This window comes from Solea senegalensis, unplaced genomic scaffold (genome assembly GCF_019176455.1).
Source record: "Solea senegalensis isolate Sse05_10M unplaced genomic scaffold, IFAPA_SoseM_1 scf7180000013451, whole genome shotgun sequence".
In the NCBI taxonomy this organism is placed as follows: domain Eukaryota; kingdom Metazoa; phylum Chordata; class Actinopteri; order Pleuronectiformes; family Soleidae; genus Solea; species Solea senegalensis.
In genome coordinates this window covers 63,626-85,514 of record NW_025320826.1, presented here as the reverse complement: position 1 = coordinate 85,514, position 21,889 = coordinate 63,626, and the positions used below count along the sequence as shown (strand labels likewise).

Genomic DNA, 21,889 nt, shown 5'->3' with positions numbered 1-21,889 from the left:
CATAATAAAACATTTAATGGTAGAGATGGTAAAAAACAATAACACAAATATTTTTCCATTGTAATCCTTTTTTAACAAGTATTGAAGTATTTCCAAATTGATCCAAGTGGTGCACAGATGTTGCCACACCACAAGCTTGGCCAACAGACCATAAACACAACATAACTACAGTAGACATGTGTCAGGGATAATATTTGCAACATTTTTTATTTTCAAAATGACCAAGAGGGGGAGAAAGGGATTATAATAGCAAACATTTTTGCTTCAAAATATTGATTATTATTATTACATTTGACTTTGGGGTAGATAAAGGGGCACAGTTCAAGAGCAGAGGGAGGGGTTATACATACATACAGTACAGGTGAGCATAGCACCATTTTACACTGAATACTGGTGTACTTAGCTTTGTGTATGTGTACAGTATTATCCTAGATCTAGGATCTAGAGATCTGTGTAGAGGGCCTTGTTTTGTTTGTTTTTTTTTTTGCTTTTTTTCCGTGGCATCCCATTTCAAACATCCTCTTACCCATCCATAAATTGTCAGAACATTATTGTGGCAAACATTTAACTTTTTTATGTTATGGTTTATTTGTTTGTTGTTAAATGCAAAGACTGTAAATAAGATTGTATATCAGATTCTATGTGTGGATTCTTGCCATTAGAGACACGATTTCCTTGCATACCCCTTAACTTCCTTCATCAAAACGCTGATCAAAGTTTCTCCATAATCAACAGTTACAACATCCATGAGTCTCTTTAAAAACACCTTTACATTCTTTGGGCTGGATATCAGTGACACAAACTATAGAGATTTAAACATAATCCTTTAAAGTGATGCTTTAAACAGACTAGTCCATAGAGGATCTACATATATTAGCTATGTGATGGGTGGAAGACCTGGTTTGAATAGTAAGTCCCTCAGTGTAAAGTCTCTTAACAAGTCTCTTTTTTTTGTGGAAAGACCCAAGGATTTGTCTTTGCTAAAAATCACACAAATTGCTACTTACGCTATATTAAAGTTGCTTTTCTGAGGGTTACTATTCGAGACTGGTCCGATGATGTGTAGTTAGTTTTTTTGGGCAGTGTGTCATTGTAAAACAATAACAGTACCCAGCTTAGCTTGACAGGCGACCAATGCTCTGCATTGCCATCCATCCTTTCCTCACTCACACGCAAACACATACACACACACTCACATTTCCATATGAAAATATAGTGGGTTACAGTGACAGTTAACATGCACACACACAGACTCTCTCACACACACAAACATGAATTCAAGTTGAGCTGTCCCACACATGGGCTTTCAGAATACTGAGCCCTAATGAAGAGGAAGTTTCTTGAATATTACAATTATTACTTTATACTGCAACGCAAGAACTGATTGGCTATCAGAGGAAGCCAATACTGACTTCCAAGTGATTCAAGAAGAGGACACACACAGGCAGACGCGCGCTCAAACACACACACTACACTGGGTGATAATACAACACATTCTAAATGCTCCGTTGCCAACCACCGTAACTTCCTGCAAACCAAGGCTTTTCTGTTTGATATGGCTTATGACTATATTACAGGAGATGAGACCATTTCCATTTTATTTAAAAATGGACCTCGGCCCAGTCCTGGTTTTCACTGCCGTTTGAGAACTGAGAGCTGAGTGGACTGAACTGCATGAGGGTTTCTGAGGCCTAGGAAGAGAAATGAGGATAAAACACTGAGTATACAGAAGACCATGAGACAGGTTCACTGGTGCAACAGTCACTTGATTTCAATCTGAATAAAAGCTGACAAAGGTTTCTTTATATTTCTGTTCCCCTGGATCGCAACAACCTCTCTGACCACAACAAGAAAAAAGGATATTTTTTTACCCCTCTCTTTAGAGTCGCCATCCTTCACAACTACATTCACAAGGAAACAAAAATGACTACGGTTCAGATTTGACTCGGTCACCACCACACCCTTTATGTTGCGACACTTCTTCCTCTGGTCTTTTGCAGCATCACTGTCTAATCCTTCCTGGTCTGGTTCCAGACTGAGGCAGAAGCAAAACTTCCCACATTCCTGAGAATACAAGTACCATCCAGCAACTCCAAACACTTACTAAGTCAATTATTGTAAGACACAAGGGGCAACAGACGCACACGACCACAGACACTCTCATGCAAACACACATACAAAGATTGTATTCCCAAAAGCACACATTAGCTCACAGAATCACGCCACAGATAACAAACTAGGTCTCGACAGTGATTTACTGTACACAACCACATCAAGTGCTGAAGTTTCAGGGTGAGGATAAACCATTTTGTTATGTATAGGGCTCTCTATTCAAAAATAATCCCTACTATATACACACGCTTAAGTTTATTAGGGGTAATATTTTGTTGAAAAATATATACGCCTTTGAATAGTCTGCTTGAAATAAAAAGTGTCTGTTATTGGCACTTGGAATCACTAAACCCGTTATACGTACAGTGATCATCCTGCAAATAATTAAGTTTAACTGTAATTTTGTTTCTTGCCAAACATAATGTAGAATTACAAAGTTAAAAAGAGCCGGTATCATCTAAGAGACACAGTTACACAACTTCCACAAAAGAAAATCAACCCATGCCCAACCACCCAACAAACTGACAGAACTTTAAAGCCTTAATCTGGACTCTGTTGTTTTTTGGGTAAGTGGAGGAAGGAGGGAGGGAGGGGAGTCTCTGCTCAGTCTTTGACCAGAAAACACTTGAAGAAAGTAAAAATTCAGTTTTCAAAAGCGACTAATAAAAGCTTACACAGTTATTCTTTCCATGCAATCATATAAAATACTACATTTCTGTTTCCTGTTAGGCTATACTTGATATTTACACATTTTCTTTATATCATACAGTTAATCTGTACAAGGTCAGTCCACTTTTGACGCACCTTTTTAAAAAGTCTGTCGTTACTGTGGTGATTAAAACGTTCTCTGGATGTTTGTGGAGGAGCTTCCACGGATACCAGTGCTCCCTCAACTCCACCTCCCGCGACGGAAAAAGTGGATCCGAATCCGTCTTGTTGCCATGGAGACAATCGTAAGCGAGTTCCTTGTGGACTCTTTCCTTTTTCCTATGATTGGTTTTGTTTAGTTGGAGGAAGGGAGGGCGATCGTTACGGGGGAAAAGGAAATTTGGGGCAGCCACAAAACCAAAGAAAAAAATCAGCCCTGTGAGAGTTTCAGTCATCTGAACTTTTTTTTTCTGCACTTTACTGAGGTTGGCTGCTAACACTGTCAGTCCTGTGCGATGACGGGGCTTTCTGCTGTTTCTGGGGCTGCGGTTTCAGCTGCTGCTGGTGCCTCTGGTGGTGAGATTGCTGCTGTTGTCTTTGTTGTTGCTGTTGCTGCTGCTGCTGCTGCTGCTGCTGCTGTGAGGCCTGGGTGAATGTGCCCTGTTGTTGGAGTGGGAAAGCTGCCTGCAGAATCAGCTGGGTAGACTGGTTACTGTGAAGAAGACGAGTGCCCTGACAAAACCGCAAAACAGTGCAAGGGTTTTAGTATACAAAACATTCAATAATTCTTATCCTTTAAATTCATTTTGCCCCTCTTTCTTGTCGGAAATAACTCATTGCAGCATTTCTACATTGTTCACTGAAATAAAAACAAATCAATGTTTTTGCTGCCCTTTACCGATACCTGTAGAAATTGCTGTTGTTGCTGCTGCCCCTGCTGGCCGCTCTGAGCCACAACGGCTGTCTGGTTTTGGCCGTCAGGTTGACCTTGAGTTGGTTGGGCTGGTTGCAGAGTCAGAGTTTGCGTCTGCCCCCCCTGCTAAAATGACAACAGAGTTAACAGAGAACAAACGGGGGATAAAGTGGAAAAAAGAGACATGAAAAATAAATGAAGTTTAGAATATCAATAGGTATTTTAATGCATTTAGATAAATCTGTGGAATGTCCAATTTTTTTCATTAAACAACAACAACAGTCTTGTGTGTGTGTGTGTGTGTGTGTATATATATATATATACACACACACACATACACACTGTTTCTTTCTTTTCTTATGGATTGATCTTTACCTGTTGCCCACCAAAGGGGTTGTATGCAGTGACCACCTGTCCCATGAACATGGAGGTGGGCACCATGACTGCACCACATGCCATTGGAGCCGTCACCAGCTTGGTCACCAGCTGCTGCGCTGCAGGAAACCTGGAGAAATAAAGTATGCAAAAATGCATTTCAGTGTCAGTTATTCAAGTCCAAGTAAACTATTTGGTTTCAACAAGGACGTCTGGTTACTAAGGAGCAGCACCTCTCTGTATCCGGTTTGGATGCTGTCTTCTTACCTTATCTGTCGATCTTGTGTAAAGGTGGCCACAGTTGTCCCTTGAGGTGTGTTGTTCTGTGGCAGGCTGGTGCTGATCTGCAGCACATTGGGCTGTCCTGGCTGTGAAATCATCATGGTGTTGTAAAGTGGAGCAGATACAGCACCCTGGGTCTGAGGCTGAGCCTGGGTAGGTTGTTGGAGCTGACGTTGGGGCTAAAGATGGGCAAAGTGGGGAAGGAGGGAGGAAAATATCATTATAACAGACAGAATATGGACAATTTGTGACATTTCATTTTTCAAAAAAGCTTGAAAGAATCCAACATAGAGGTAATTATTATCACTGCAAGAAGGGGGAGACAAAGCCATTTTCCATTTACATCAAACATGACATAAAACCATGAGTTTACAGACAGTGAAATGGAAATGAGAATCCAGCACTTTGTACAACAAAATGCATTCAAGGTGAAGGGGCTGGTAAAAGCTGAACAGACGTTGAGTGGAATGAGGAGAGCCTGTCTAGCCTTCAAACAGTACAGAGCTACAGAGAGGGTGACTCTATTGTTACATGTACTGTAGCTGCAACTGCGTCACAGTACTCATACCCTCTCACATGATTACACACATACAGCAGTCCCTGTGGCTCTTCCCGTCATCAGAATGACATGTGAACATGACAGCTCTATGGAACAGTGGTGCTTCTGTAGCTTGAAACATAAATGTGACCAACAAATACTTCATACAGCATTGCTAAAGAGCTGAGATGACCTTAGCTATGGTACGCAGTGTCGTCACTTTGCTGAGGATGGAAGAATCCAGTCATAATGAGTGTGTATCTCACCTGTGTGAGGGTATTGGGCTGCTGCTGCTGCTGTAGATTCTGCTGCTGGGTTGGCACCTGCTGCTGGATGGTCAGCTGCTGAGTTCCTGGGTGGACGGGGTTAATAGTTGTTTGCTGGACCTGACTGGTCAGGGACGTCGGCTGTTGGACCGACGCCACTTGAGGGAGCTGTGTGTTCATCGCTCCACTTTGCTGCTGCAGCAACATCTGTCAAAGTCAAAACACCACAGGTCAACCCACATTTATCGCTACGCACAGTGATGCAGTTATTTTTGTTAAACAAATTATGTGTGCACGCTACAAAAGCAGGTCATGAATGTCTGCTATTGCATTTTTTCCAAGTCAGGTACAACACAGCAGAAGAGGCTTGATTTCTTAAATATGGAAACATTGCAGTGAGAAACAGAAAGCTTGGGACTGCTGAGCTTGGGATTGTTAAAATGACTTTTCAAACAGTAAATATGCAATTGCACTGTTACGCATGTAAAGGAGTTTGGTAAACTTAAGTAGCTCTCTGGATTATTGTTTGAATACAATTTTTCTTTTACTTTAAATGGTGCTGGTAAGGCACATTCATATTGCACACTGTTTTACAAAATAAAGTCCTTTTATCAGTCAAGAGAATATTTATCAGTCAAGAGAAAAAGACATGAGAGGAAAGGAGAAAAAATATCAAAAGTTCATGGTTCATATAAGTTCTGGATATGAAGTTGGCATCAAAAAAAAACACCATAGTCAGCCATTGTGATGTCAACCAGCAGGTAAAACCAGCCTGAGGTCTCGTGCCAGCGAGTTGTAGATTCAGAAACTTGTTTGTGTCTAAATTTAGAGCCACCCTCACTGTTCATGTGTCTGGCTCATGGAAGGCTCTGACAGCACCTCTCCAGATAAACAACATTTTGTTAGGAACAACTCATAGACTATTGTTCTAAATTGTATTTCAAGACAAAAAATAATCAATTTGTAGCTTATATGCAAAGACATATATATATAAAAACAACGTTCTATATGAAAAGCTGCTGATTTCACAGTTCTAATGTCTCTGTCGTACCTGTATGCCCTGTCCCTGGACTCTCTGCAGCTGCTCTTGAATGTGTCGGAGTTCCTCTTGTTGCCTCTGGATGTTCGCCTGGATCAATCTGGTCCTCTGCTCCAGCTGTTCCTTTAGGTGCTGCATGGCATTCACCTGGGCCGAAAACTCCATCACAGGCTGTGGGGTGGAGAAAAAATAACAAGTCCCATAACTTAGCAGAATAAACTGTATGTATGTGTATGTACAGTTAGCAGCAGCTGATGTTCTCTAACACCTTAAAAGAGAAGCAGCTAATTACCTGATTATTATTGATAAGTCAATTATTTTCTCTATTCACCAATGTATGTTATGGTCAATAAAATGGCAAAAACTGTGAAAATGCCCACAATCACCTACAATTCCCCAGCCAGTATTAAAAACCTAACTGACGGCTTATGTAGTCACACCTGTACATTTGTCTGTAACTGCTGCGGTTGTTGTTGTTGTTGTTGTTGCTGCTGCTGCTGCTGCTGCTGTTGCTGTTGTTGTTGCTGCTGTTGCTGTTGTTGCTGCTGCTGCTGCTGCTGCTGCTGCTGTTGTTGTTGTTGTTGTTGTTGTTGTTGTTGTTGCTGCTGCTGAGTGATTATGCCTGGAGTCACACTCTGTCCTGTGGTCTGAGAGCTCATCGACTGCAAATACACAAATAATCAGCAATGTTACGATTATACACATATAAAAAATATTATAACAGATTTATTGTTTGCAAAAAGAACTCCCTTTGAATTGAAATTAGGCCTCATTTGACTTATAACATCAGTTAACATTGTCCTGAGGAGGTAATGTCCTCTACTAGTCACTAGTTTCAGGTCTTCTTCCATAAAACATGATGTCAATTTTGTCAATTATGTTCTCATTTAGAGGATGATCATGTACGAGTATAAACAAGTGTAATTGACAGCTGGTATTCTCCAATAGGAGCCAGGTTGCAGGTGATATCTCTGCATTTCAACATTGCTCCAGCCAAAACCTGATTCTGGAGGCTTCAAAATGGGAGTTCCAATTCCCATGGATGCCATCACTACCAGTTGCCACTTTGTTACATCAAATGATATGTATGAACTTTCTTAAACCACACAGAATTACAACTGAATTTAGTGTGTCAATTATGGTCACAGACATCAGCTTATGTACAAACTGAAAGGTTTGTACATAAGGTTTGTAACTGCTTTAGACCAATTATTCAGTCACCTGGCTGCTGATGGATGAACGACGCTGTGATGTCATCTCCATGGTGGAGGCGAGCGACTGCCGAGGAGGTGTTGCAGTGTCCATGTGTAGCTTGGAGGCTGTTGCTGCAGGGAAAAAAATAAAAGATGAGAAAAAAGTTCAGATAAAACCGATGATACAGTATATAATGTGTGTTCGCTTGTGTCCCTACAAGTGCAAGTGTTGTCAGAGACGTGGGATGAGGACTTTCGGGAACTGCGTGAGGAGGTTGAGGCTGTTCGGCTACGGTCAAATCGCTCCAGGGCTTCCTTGAGGCTTGATGTATTCAGCTGTGACTCGGAGCCCGAGTCTTGACTCTGCACACAGATATGTGGAGGAAAATGCACATGATAGCCTTTAATATCCTAATTTTAATATATCCTTTAAAATATAAGTCACATTACATACAGTGGGGAAATACTGTAGCAGAGCTGAAGGGTGAGTGACCAAAGAATCAAGATAAGTATAACCAACGTTTGATTCATTTTTTTCCTAATATAATGTCTTAAAGGCTATCAAGACCAAAGTGGATTAAGCTCAGTTCATTGACATAACAGGAAACACAGTGTCACAAACAAGAAGGATAGTGTAATAACAACTGTCTGACAGAAGTAAATGGATAATAAAATGTCCAAGAATAGACCTTTGACTTCCCTTTTTTTTTGAGTTCATTAAGTTCATATTGGAAAGCAGCTGGCATTTATTTGAGTGACTTTTGACAACAATAATAATAATAATAATGATAATAATGATAATAATAATAATGTACTTTTACGTTTTAGCTTTTAGTTACAACACTGACTTTAACAACAAACATATTACAAAATGAGTAAATTCTTGCTTATAAAATCTGTATTGTTACAATTTAAAAATACAGTTCATGTATTTATGAAAACGTATGGATAAATATGATTTCCAGGAGCAATTTCTCACCTTATCCACAGTGATCTCTGGGTTAGACTCTTCAATACCCAGCTCCCTGCGCTGCTCTGCCCTCACTTCTGCATAGCTGCATTTTTGACAAAAAAAAATTTAATGTAAGTATTTAATCACCAAGACAAAAAGAAAATGAAAGATAGTTAGTGAAAGAGAGAATTGAAGTGAAGATGAGATGGATGTACCTCACAACTGTATGCGTGCAGACAATAAACTCAGGTCTAGAATTCCACTGGTGATAAGTGATATAGTAATGCGTCTGCAGCCAAATCCACTGTTGACCTTTAGTCAGGAAACGATAGTAGCAAGACTTCCCTTTCCCATACTGCATCACTGAATGAGACAAAGGCAAAGGCAGATGAGAGCAGAGATGTTATACACAATCAGAAAATACTTTATTAAGTCAAAAAAAGGACCACAATATGTCACAGGTCAAATGTAATGTATTTTGTTTTTAAAAACTAGGTTTCAATGTAATAAAACTAAATTGACAGTGGGACAGTTATGTATGTGTAGGTGCATGTGCATAAACACAGTGTATAAGTGCAGGTCTGTGTTTCATTGTTACAGAAACCTTCTGTGAGTGGCGGCCCACATTCTACGATGCTTTGAATTGGGATTGCAAAACTGTTCTAAAAGCTAAAGGTCGGTGTTTGTGCATATTTTACACATAGCAGCTCCAAAAACAGAATATATATGTGTAAGTATGCCCTTACAGTGCTCATGACACTTTGCTAGTGTCTCCAGGTCATCCACATGATAATAGTCGTACCCTGATGTTCCCAGAACCTCAAAAGGCAAGTAGCCTATGATTGGTGGAGCTCTGAAAAGAAATAACGCAACATTATAAACAAGATTAAATGCCGCAGAAAGATAGCAGAGTGAATCAAATACGCTTCTGAAACAGAATTCAGAATAAACTTAGTGACGAAAAGCCTTTTTTATGTGTAAAAATAAGATTTTCAGGCATTCAGAGACATGCACAGTGTTATTCATTTACCGTCCAGGAAATATTTCTGATGCGCGTGTGTTTACCTGTGGTCTAAAAAGAGGAACTTCCATTCTAAACTGTGTCTGGAGGTAAATTCTTCATTGGGCTCCTCCACTGTACACATCTCCTACAACATAAAACAAACTAGAATTACCATCTCACACATGCACTATATGTTTATAATGAAGACACTTTAGCCACTAAATTATTGTCAGGTCATCTCCAGTAAAGCTTTCAGGTGAGCTCATGCTCACGGGGCAAAACAAAAACCCAAAACATCTTCTGTATGGTCGCAGTGACCTCGGGATGTGACATTTGACTAATCTTATGTTTTAAGTAAACATTTCATGCTCAATACCATTCCTGACTTTCCTTAAAATACAATTTATAATGATAACAAATGATACACACAATAGCTTAACTTCAATAAACATTAATTAAAAAACACTTATGGTCCGTTTGATCTGATTTTGTTTTTCTTATATATTTTAAATAATGTATTAACTAAATTTCAAATTGATGAAACAGCAAAAAAAAAAAAAAAACAGTTTATGCCCTGAGCAGCATTTATTATGTTTCTGTGAACAAAAAAATTTGGAAAATGAGTGACACTGAGTATGTGCGTGCGGCTGCAGCATACCTTAATGAACTGAGGTTTGGCCAATCGGACTGTGGCCACAAAGCACACCTGATCATCAAAAGCAGGTTGTAGCGACCGCTGTAAAACCCCTGCCAAACCATTCCTCGTCACATTGGGAACTAAAAAAGAGAGAGGATACCGTTTTGAGTCACTTTAACCAGATTTAAATATTTCTCCGATGCAATATTGGTTCACTGCAATACAATAAAAAACATTTTCCATTTATGTGACTCACCGTTGTTGAGTGACTTAAAGTTGCCGATGAACTTAACGTATTCATATACAGGAGGTTCTTTGGGGTCAATGGCCCCACGTAGCATGTGGCAGCAGAACTCCATGTGATTCTTACCTGGGGAAAAAAAGGCAATAAAACTTTTGTTCTTAAAATGTATCAAGCCAAAATTGTAAAATTACTGCCCTGACATCATACAAAGATTAAGCCAGTGTCTTTTGTGCTGATGATTGTTGCCGCACTCATAATTAACTGTGGTTCTTTGTTCAGTAGTTACAGTGAAGAGAAGATAGCTCAGGGCTAGGATTATTTTGTATGTAACTCTTCCGGCCTACAGAGCCAGTGAAAATGTTTTTTAATTCCCGAACAGACAAATTCACAATAGGCTTCATTAATTGTCAATGAGACCGTTGTGGTCTTTGTCATAACCTAAATCCCTACAAATTGTTATCAATAATTTTTTTGGGTTAGTAGTCATAGACAGACAAATGCTGGCAAAAGAAACCAAAAAAACAACCTCCCTGGCTGCGGTAATTAATAAATATCAGTCGTAATCTGTGTATCCTGAAGTACTGGAATACAGTTAGTATAATTAATATTTTACCACCAAAAATAGTTACATATAATTTCATAAGTATTACATAAGATGACTAAGTGTTACTGACTTTTCTGGTAATCGGAACTAAGGCTCTCTGAGTCTGAAGGATGTGTGGACAGAGCCTTGTAAACATCAGAGTGTTCCCCAATTGGCAGAAAGTTTAACAGGTTCTGGTCCACCAAATCCGCCTGAGGAAAACATATATGCAGACACACACACACACACACACACACACAAGCATGAGAACTCACTCCAACCCCTATTCAACACATCTATGCTATGTTGCTTCTTTATTTGTGTAAAAGCAAATAATTTTTTCTATGCACACAGGCTACAGGTTTCATCTCAACAGGTACAATTGTAACAAAGCTTAAAGAGTTGACAGGTGTTCACCATACACACAAATAACGCTTATTAAATAAACACAAAACATTCTGACTGTAAATCCAAACAAGCTTGTTCTACAATTGACATGGTGACTCACACATACCAGGCTAAAGAGCAAGTCATTGTTACTCACCGGTAGGTGTTCTAGTAGTGAGGTGACACTCTCGGAGACATAGAGGATATTCCCATCAGTCATTATTGCTATAAAGAACCCATCCAGAGCCTAATAATGAAGACAGAAAGAGACAGGACTGTGTGACATGTTGGCCTACAGCAGCAGAAATAAAAGATGGAAGCTGTTATGAGTTAGATTTTTGTTTAAATGATAAAAGTGATTTGTAATAAACATATAGGAAACATCCATGTCATCATACTTATCTGATAGATTCCAGTTTGTTCACGTTAATGATAAAGCCTCACTACAAACAGAAGTTAATTGTGGAGTTCCACAAGGCTCAGTGCTTGGGCCTATACTTTTTACCTTATATATGCTTCCTCTAGGGAACATTATTAGAAAGCATAACATACATTTTCATTGTTATGCAGATGACACACAGCTATATCTATCGATGAGGCCAGATGAAATAAATCAGGTTGTTCAACTCCAGGAATGTCTCAGAGACATTAAGTCCTGGATGACATGTAACTTTCTACTTTTAAACTCAGAAAAAACTGAGGTCATTATACTCGGCCCTAAAAACCTCAGAGAAAAACTTTCTGATCACATTGTCACTTTAGATGACATCACCCTGGCTTCCAGTTCCACTGTGAGGAACCTTGGAGTTACTTTTGACCAGGAAATGTCTTTTGATTCACACATAAAACTAATTTCCAGAACAGCTTTCTTCCACCTGCGGAACATTATGAAAATTAGAAATATTCTGTCTTTACAGGATGCTGAAAAACTAGTTCATGCTTTTGTTACATCTAGATTAGATTACTGTAACTCCTTATTAGCAGGATGTTCTAACAAGTCTGTTAGAATCCTTCAGTTAATTCAAAATGCTGCAGCACGAGTTCTGACAGGAACTAGAAAGAGAGACCATATAACTCCAGTGTTAGCTTCTCTACACTGGCTCCCCATACAGTTTAGAATTAAATTTAAAATCCTCCTCCTCACGTACAAAGCACTTAATGGTCAGGCCCCTTCATACCTGAAAGACCTAGTCTTACCCTATCATCCTAATAGACCACTTAGGTCACAAAATACAGGTTTACTTGTGGTTCCCAGAGTCTGTAAGAGTAGAATGGGAGGCAGAGCCTTTAGCTACCAGGCTCCTCTCCTGTGGAACCAGCTTCCAATGATAGTTCGGGAGGCGGACACTCTCTCTGTATTTAAAGTTAAACTTAAAACTTTCCTTTTTGATAAAGCTTATAGTTAGAGCTGGTTCAGGGAAACCTAAACCATCTCTTAGTTATGCTGCTATAGAACTAAACTGCTGGGGGATTTTCCTGTGGTACACGCACATTCACTCTCTCACACTCAGCATTTGATTATGACTTTTTATATGTCATTAACATTGTCTCTTTCTCTCCCTAGTTTGTGTCTTTCCTTCCTTCCCTCTCTCTCTCTCTGTATTCTCATCATGCAGGTTGCAGGATCAAGATCCAGTTTCCGAGGCTACGCTCATCGTCACCATTATTATTATTTTGTAATTAAAAAGTCGATATCAGTAACTGTATAAACTTGTAACCTGATACAGTTGTTGTGTATCTGCTGCTGGTCTCCCTCTCTCTCTTCTGTCTCTCCCTCATCTCCCTCTTGTCCTTTCTCTCCCCCCATTTTCTGTCCCCCACCTCTCCACTGTCCCCCATTTTTCCTTTCACCCCAACCGGTCGAGGCAGATGACCGCACATCTCTGAGCCTGGTTCTGTCAGAGATTTCTTCCTGTTAAGAGGGAGTTTTTTCTCTCCACTGATGCCTAGTGCTTGCTCATTGTGTGAACTGTTGGGGTTCTCTGCTCTCTTTGATGTTGTCTATGTACAGTGCCTTGAGATAATGTATGTTATGATTTGGCGCTATACAAATAAAATTGAATTGAATTGAATTGAATCCATGTATTTATTGTTAACCCTTAAGAAATGAGATTAAACATGACAGCTCCAACAAAGCAGGAGCCATATCACTTGTGCTCTCTCCTAAAAGCCAGAAGTACAGTCAAAAATGTAAGACGTCTGACCTCCAGCATGAGCTGGGTGAACTCTTCATTGCTAAGAAATGGAGGCTTCCAGTCCTGCCTGATCTCACTCGACTCCGACTGAGCAGCGATCTCTGATGACAGAGCGAAAAAGAGTGTGCACATGTTTCAGACACAATAACAAAGTTCTTTCAGGTAAATAAAAAACATAATTAGGAGACGTGACATGATGAGTAAAAACAAGTAGCCAATAACACAGGCCATATGGTACAAACATGTAATGATACTTTAGGATTCAGAGTGACAAAAAAACAGCCTGATGATTAATTAACATGCACAGCAATAAACTGGGATTAAAATAATTTGTAATCCTCGCACAGTGTTAGATATTTTAGCATAAAGAATTCTTAGTATTCAGGTGGCGATCAGCTCGGCTCAAGAGGGGAGAGAAGCACAGGAACAACAAATTGGTTGGTTCGATGGTTATCAGTCATAAAACATTAAAGGCAAAAAATACACAGCTACACATTTCTCTATGCATTATCCATGTGTGTAATAAAACCTGTTTCCAACACACTCTAGTCATGAGAGTAAACAAGCAATGACCACAGTGTACACACAAGTGAAAGATTAGAAAATAATAAATATATATTCAAAAAAGAGCCACCGTGTTGCTCAACATAAACACAGGAAGTAAAATGAGGGTGTAAAAAATAACTAACCTTTGTGTTTACACAAGAAGTCAATGCTTTTCTGCAGGATGGTGGACTTGTCCATCTTCCTGGTGTTGCCTGGCAACATCGTGCCAAGTTCCTTGATGAGGACATTGAACTGGTCTCTCCGTTTCTTCTCAGACTTGTTACGGGACACACTGTGATCCAAACCACAGTTTTGAATTAGATTACAAATGTAAAGTGGTCACAAAGATTTTGACACAGTTCCGTTTCTGTTCTATTTCTTTGTCCAGACTGACCATTTTACATTTACAGGGGAAAAAAACAACTTTGAAAATTAGTACATGCAACCTAGAAACGCTTGGGTTAGATGTTTGAACTGTCACATACTCATCTACAAATGTATGTCCAGCCATGACACAGTGTTTAAAAATAACACGAGATGTCTGAGAAGGATCAGTGTAATGTCAGGCGTACAATACATCATCGTTATCTGTCTTACCGTTTCGCTTTGTCCTTTTCATCTTCTTCCATCAACCCATCAAAGATGCTACAATCATCCCTAAAGAAAGCGAGACAAGAAGACATTTCAGAGTTTCACGTGTCTGCATATTTGCTGGCAGTTTAAAAGCAGATACACACAGTTGATAATAGTTAATGATGGATGGTGGCTAATGAGAGGATTCCTACATGCCAGGAGCAGGTTTATTTTTGGGTCACACAAAAAAATAGAGTGAGTCAGTCAGAAAGAGCGAAGGAAGGAATGCGTTTTACTTGCCAAGAAGGTTACGAGAGCATGCACGCAATAAGGCATGTTCTTGCTTATGTTTCACTTAATATAGGTCAGAGTGAATAAAGCAAGAAATATTTCCTACTGTAGCACACAATTTAATAATATCAATAAATAATTAAATTTGCAATAACGATATCATAAAAGACATTAGATTTTGTCAAATCTATATGTTGACAATTCTTATATTTGTTGTCTGCGTTGATGTGTAGACTTTATAACAAATCACAATAAACTTCCCATTTACTGAAATCCAATCCAATTGTACTCCCATAAAGTCTACTTTTATAATGTCTATAATGTAAAGGCTCTGAGGTAATAGTGGTGGATGAGCCGCATTACATTCAGAGTTGCCACTAATATGTCCCCATATGCATCTAAACCAATTTCAGTGTAATGTAATACAATAAAAACAACGCATTTAACTCATCAAAAACTTAAATCAACTTTGTATACCTTAAATTTGTAGTGGAAAGTTTGTATGGAAATGCATTAGCCATTACCCTTTTAAAAGGATACTGTGTGCATTGTGTGCGGGTGTGTGTGTTTGTTTTGTTGCATACCCTATGCTTGATGTCATGGTGGCTGCTGATCAGGGTTGTGGCTGGAGTGAATAGCTCTTTAGGCGTGAGGTAGGCATTTGGAAGACCACCTGCAGAGACAGAAAAAGGAGTGCCATATTAGTTTAAGTACCTATAGTGATTTATACTCCAACTTAGCCGACTAAAAGCAGGAGCGAGTGAATGCTTTGGCACACAGTACACAGCATTTGTGAACAGTAACACATTATTTACTGCAACGTGTGTTGACAGAAAATGCATCTAAATAAAGCATAATTAGATTAATTCAGTTAAAGAGAACAACTAGTTCATCATAACACATTAAATTGTTTATATGCGAGTTGTCATCTCACCCCACTGCAACGTGTATACGAGATCAGTCTTTTCTCAGGGGTCACAGTAAGGGCTTGGGGTCAAAGGTGACTCTCCAGGCAAAACTGATGTTAAGGTCATCAGGGCCATGAGAGGGCATCTGTCCATAGGAGAGACATGATGCTCAACCAGACCTGAGGTGGGAGAAATTAGAAGAAAAATGTAATGAAGCAGAGGCACAGAGTTAGTGTCAGGGCAGCTTCTAACAATATTCTATCTTCCATCATCTTTACCACCACAGAAATAGTGAAGAAAAGTCCCTCTCTATTTATTAGCCCTAGACTAACTACAGATAATAATTAGACTTTTAACATTTAAAAGCTAAAAAAATAGTAGAAAAACCGGAATTTTCTGATATACAGTACATGTGTATTTCCTCTATTCTATTTTATTTTTGTTTCACATGTAGACATCACTCACATGCACATTCAATTTGTTTAAGAAGAAGCAAACCTAATGAAAACATAGGTTGCTATAATGTTATGGCTCTAACAGGTTACCAGCCAGTAGACAAACGATTCATAAAACAATGACAACTTGACAAGCAAGTTTTCACCAATTTTACACATCACCACTCAGCATATTGAAACAGTATAAATGTACACTGTTTTGTTGCTAGTACAATGATTTAAAACAACAAACAAATAACTGACGGACCTGTGTAAAAAAGGTCCTGAATTAATCCCGAATAATTTATTTTAAGCATGCATAATATCAACACAGCCATGTAAACCTGGACTAAAACCATAGTTGTTAATATTGAATTAGTAAAATTAACTAAATTACTCCATGATTGTGGTGCACAATGCCCAGGTTTTATAAAAAAACCATGTGTTTAATTATAATTTTAATGATTTTATTATACAGTATATTTTATTATACAGTATATTTTATCTTACTATCTTTAATGTCTTCTTGCTGGTAAAAAACGGCTGATTTTATCCTTTCAGGCACTGACAACCGTTCTCATGTAAACCACACCTCACCTGAAACACAAAAGAAACCTGGACTAACAATCATACCATCATATAGCTTGTTTACTATGTGCATGCAAATACTCAAGACCAACAAAGCATATGAATGTGTCAGTGACTGCAAATTTTGAATGGTGAAAATGGTGAATGAGGACTTGAAACAAACCAAAGAAAATGTTTAATTTTGGTCAACTTAAAGATTTAAAGTGCACCAAATTGTGTTTATTTTTGTATTACAAATCAATGGTTTGGTTTACATATATATATATCTTTTTTTTTAAATACACAAAGAAGTAACAAACAGTTATAAAATTGATGAAGCTACAGAAGGGCCTGATCAATAATCCTAAAGCCCAAACATATTCACTTTATGATGACATCAAGCCGAGAAGTCATTCTTTTTCACATCTATTAGTTAGTGACAACAAAAATCACCATTTTCCACAGCCGATCTTCAAAATATGGTGGAAGCATAACCAAGACTCCATAACCAATACTCATATTGATAGTAAAATTCCTTCCCAATGACCTGAATAATTAAACTAACCAGCTACTCTCCACAATTAAGCATTACATGAAAGAAATGCCTGGTGTTCTGTTTTTTTCCCCAAACTTGTCAAACAATTCCAGATAACCTTCTGGACCACATGAATCACAATTTTTCCCTACAAAACCAATTTAAGAGGACTCTGTAGTTAAGATATGTCAGTGGGCAGGAAGGTCACAATAAATGGTCACACTATGTGGAGTGTGTTCTTAAATTCATATGGTCTATAAATTTCCTTTTCTATTTACATGTATGTTTGTATTTCACATTAGAGATTGATGTTGATCTTTTGAAATAAGGGCAGTGGATCGACGATATATGATGCTAATTTTGGCTGATATGTTTGGTCAGTTTTCTTTTCTTCCTGTCCATATCATAATATATAACATTTTAATTAGTAGTAACACTCAACACACGGAGTTGTGTACATGTAATATTGTCGGTCTCTCCAATTAGCATTTTTCTGTACTGCAGTGCATTTGTTTTTATGAAAAAAAATTAAATAAAGTCATTATTTAACACATGAATTTAGACAACAAAAAGGCTGTTTTCAGTGATATTAGTGCCATTTATAAACTTTCAGAGAAAAACAAATGTGTAAACTTATATTAAAAAGTAATAATTAACCAATTAGATAATAATCAACCGTCCCCCTAACACAACCCCCTAACACACAAACATGTTCTGCTACTGTATACAAACTGTAAACAATATAATTAAAATAAAACTACAATGTCCATTAATGTAGTTGTCTAACAAATTCTCTTCTCATTTTTTTTCAAAACAAGTACCAGGTATTTGGGGTTTTGGGATTTACACATTAAAGAGTGTTGGCCATATTAGGATAAATTTTAAAACCAAAAACAAAACAATGTTCTGCATTTATGATATATTATTGCCCAACCAAAACTACACAACGAACAATGTACACTTATCACAGTTCAAACAATCTTTACGATAGGTTTATTCAGGGTAATAATGTCGTGATAAAGATGTTTTTTCGATATAGTGTGTAGCATACTTTTCTATCCATAGCCTATATGGTGAACACGATAACCCCCCATTATCACACTAAATACACCAGTGTTAATACAAAATAATGTTGATATTTGGGTTTTATTAGACGTTTCGGGGTCTCTCCGTGTGTGGGTACCGACCGCCATGTACTGTATGTATGTTTTCCCGATGGCCAATAAGTAGAGCCTCATTAGCCTGAGCTTCTTCATTGGGCGACTCTCTGTACGCCATTGCCAATAAATAAACACTGACGTTAGCAGTGATATTGTGTGAATACGATCAAGCACCACGCGCATCAGATATCACACACTGCATAGTAACATATCAAATACACCTTTTAATGCCACAGGTGTTCGTTACACAACCGAAACGGAGCAGCCCGTACAGTTAGCTAGCAGGCTAACTAAGCTAAACTGCCAGTTTAACTCGGGGGGGTTAATCAGCTCGTGCCGCCGCTGCTGCTCCAGTTTAGTCCCGTCACAGTCCCCACTAACACGAAATAACACGGGTATTATTACAGATTAAAACATGTCACCTTTGTACCACACAGAGAGAGAATATCACGCAGGCTGCCCTGGCCCCGAGCCTCAAGCTGTCACGCAACAACTGACACTGAAGACAGAATAATGTGTGAAAAATATTACCACTGGTCCGCGAGCAGCACTGAGCGCGGGGCTGGGTCCTCGCAAAACCCGACAAAAATACGAATATCTGCGACCGAGTAGCGTCTAATACCCCAGCGATGATGGAAACATTTTCGCGGCAGATGTATGTACATATACACACACACACACAGACGCGTGCGCGCGCGCGCATACAGACACACAGTGACAGAGCTGCGCTCACGCACGCGCTCGTACACATCGACAGTGGCTGCTCTGAATGTGGGTCACTGGGCCTTGCTCTCCCTCAAGCGTGCGGAAACAGTCCCGAAGCCTCCTCTGCAGTCCCACCGCTTCCGCACGCTAAAAACACACACACACATACACACATACACACACTCACTCACTCACACACACCACCGTGTGCAACCGCTGTGCTTTCATACCACGATCAAACACCAATCAATCAATTAAAACAAACCTTTACACTTGCGAAGAACCGAGCGCAGCCTTCGTGTTGTACTTACTTGAGCAGGCGTTGCAGGCGGTGGGGGCCAGCAGGACTCCGGCTTGGGAGAAAAACAGGAGGCCTACTTCACATTACGACGTACAGTCATGCGCAATAGAGACAGTAGAGCGCACTATTTTGCAAGTACAGTAGCAGGAGCAGATCGCAGGAGAGGAGCATAGGGAGCGAAGTGGCTGTTTTGACTCCTTACAGATTGGTACTCTGCCTGCCACTAGTTTCTCATGTGAAGAGCACGAGGAAGCGATTCTGCGCGCAAATGACTGCAGTTAAACAGGCGATCATGACCAGGAATGAAAGATATACATGACCACAGATTAGTAGTTGTGACATATTCAGTGAAAATAACAATTATTATTAGTAGTAGTAGTGGTAATGTACATTTCTAGTGTTTGTAGTGTATTCAGTGAGTTGACTGTGAATGTGACAATGAAACCTAATCTCTCCCCCGGGGATTAATTAAGTATTCTGACTGTGATTCTGATCGTGAACGTTGGCCAGGAGGGTGCAGAGCAAAGCAGAGATCAGTGGGGAAGTGGGGAAGGCCTTGTTGCCTGGTGGCACAGGGGTTTCCCCCTATAATCGACATCCAATCACAAGCTCTGCAACAAGACATGACGTTACAACTGCACTGTGTCGAGGTTCCCCAACTTTATATTATGGTGCAATAAAAATTGACATTTAAAGCTTTTTTTCCATATAAATAAGGCCTAATGTAAATAGATGTGATTTTCTTTTTTATTCATGTGTTTTAAAAGACATTGTTAGGATGTCAAAAACATTAACTGCTGATAATTTTTACATTAGGCTATTTTCGATTTTTTTAGTATGACAAAGAAAAGTGCAAAAAGAGTACTAAATTCTACTCAAGTAAAAGAACTGTAACTCTGAGGACATTTTATGTAATAGTCCAATTAGCACTGCAGTGCACTTATACATGTATTACATTTAGCTTCTGTTTTCTGGGAGAGTTCAGGTCAGGCCTTGGCTCATAGGTGTTGTGGTGTGAGAGAATGCTTCTGCTCCCAGTAACAATGCCTCTCCAGAGTCTTCCTTTTATTCAGAGGGACTTGGTCATAGAACCACTGCTGTGACCTTGGTCCTGCAAGGTCATATCCAGACAGGTGGGAATGAAAATGTTCCCTGTCTTTGGTGTCTGTGGCCACATCACTTGACTCATGGCTTTGGCATCTTTCCACAGTAATCCACTCTCCTTCTTCTTGTTATACCGCCATTAAAAACCTGAAATATTAACTGTGAGGACGAGGCCTCCTCCTGAGAACTTTAGTAAACATGTACTTTTATTGATTGTTAATAACAGCTTAAACATGGCAGCTTTAACATAGCAGTGGGTGTATCACATGTGTGCTCTCTCTCCCTATAATAACATTATTATAATATAATGTTTTAGTAAATATATACAGTATATAATATGTCTGACCTCCAGCATGAGCTGCAGTCCTGATCTCACTTGACTCTGACTCAGCTGCGATCTCTGATGGAGGAGGGAGAAAGAGAGTGCATGTTTTTAAGACACAATAAAATAAAGTCATTTCAGGAAGAAATTAAGAGGGGAAAAAAACAATAGGTGACGCAATATTATGGGAAAAGGCAACAAACAATTCCACATTGAGTAATAAATACTGCATACTGATGCAAGTACACAAAAGCACCACCATAGAACTTGCATAAATAAATGTAAAATCCATATGTACTGTATATTTTACATTATTGATGAAAACATACTTGATCCCAGCCTTTGTTTTTTCTTGAAATAATGTGTGAATTAGTTCTCTTTTAATTTATTTATCATATGATAATTACCTCATTCATTTTCCTCCTGCCTGGACTCATTATACCTGTTGTATGTGTCGGCACACAATTTCTCACCCTCCGCAGTTTGTCCCCTTGCTTTGTGTCTCTGCTCCATCATTATTTTCTCTTGTGGTTTGTTTGGATTAGTCATCATCAGCTTGTAAGGAGTCTCACATCACCATTACCCTTCTTACTATTTTCTCTCCTGTCTCATCTCCCCCACTCCTGTTGAACCTTTCTGTGGAATCTTAATTTTCCTTAATTCCTGTCTACAGTTGTTTTTTTCTTTGGGCCTTGTTTTCCTGATGTCTTCATTTTTTAATCATTCTTGTATACCATTAATTGCCTTTCTGTTCTTCCTATGTGCTGTACTCTGCCTTTTTTAATCTTTTCTTCAGTATCGTATTCCTTTCCTTACTTCAATTCAATTTCAATTGTATTTTAGTTATATAGCCCAACATTACAAACACAAAACTCCACAGAGGAGGGATCCCTCTCCCCGGACGGACAGACGTGCAGTCACATGTACAGAAAGAAGTTCAGCAGAAATTACATTTACAAAGAGAGGAAACAGAAATGACAGAAATTCTCAACTTTGTTGTCAGCTCTTTTGACTTTACTGCAGAATCACATTTCATACCCCCTCTGTATTGTGGTTTGAATCCACTTTGGAAAAAT

General features: G+C 39.0%; 1 protein-coding gene across 9 annotated transcripts; it reads right to left on the bottom strand.

Moving 5' to 3' along the window:
• Window positions 1–181: 181 nt before the first annotated feature.
• Window positions 182–19,494, bottom strand: clockb (clock circadian regulator b). 9 transcript variants are annotated; one of them, XM_044015427.1, is made up of 24 exons: window positions 19,398–19,494; window positions 16,630–16,716; window positions 15,712–15,864; window positions 15,362–15,450; window positions 14,511–14,570; window positions 14,057–14,205; window positions 13,377–13,468; window positions 11,330–11,419; window positions 10,877–10,997; window positions 10,215–10,328; window positions 9,980–10,098; window positions 9,384–9,466; window positions 9,065–9,171; window positions 8,534–8,681; window positions 8,346–8,421; window positions 7,585–7,729; window positions 7,395–7,498; window positions 6,614–6,835; window positions 6,186–6,344; window positions 5,135–5,341; window positions 4,316–4,509; window positions 4,049–4,178; window positions 3,665–3,799; window positions 182–3,492 (listed from the first exon to the last, which is right to left on the bottom strand). In XM_044015427.1, the coding sequence occupies exons 4-24, from the start codon at window positions 15,376–15,378 to the stop codon at window positions 3,238–3,240; spliced, it is 2,727 nt and encodes a 908-aa protein (XP_043871362.1). In that variant the 5' UTR covers window positions 15,379–15,450; window positions 15,712–15,864; window positions 16,630–16,716; window positions 19,398–19,494; the 3' UTR covers window positions 182–3,237. The 9 variants fall into 9 exon arrangements, with proteins under 9 accessions (XP_043871362.1, XP_043871360.1, XP_043871366.1 ...); XM_044015425.1 differs by having other exon boundaries at window positions 19,352–19,410; XM_044015431.1 differs by having other exon boundaries at window positions 3,665–3,796; window positions 19,352–19,410.
• Between the last annotated feature and the right edge of the window lie 2,395 nt (window positions 19,495–21,889).

Excerpts from the sequence above, each read along its gene's own strand:
- clockb (XM_044015423.1), bottom strand. The coding sequence starts at position 14,596 with ATGTCTTCTTGTCTCGCTTTCTTTAGGGATGATTGTAGCATCTTTGAT. Across the intron at positions 7,499-7,584 it reads CTCTGACAACACTTGCACTT|CAACAGCCTCCAAGCTACAC; the intron begins GTAGGGACACAA and ends TTTTCCCTGCAG. Across the intron at positions 4,179-4,315 it reads ACACAAGATCGACAGATAAG|GTTTCCTGCAGCGCAGCAGC; the intron begins GTAAGAAGACAG and ends TTATTTCTCCAG.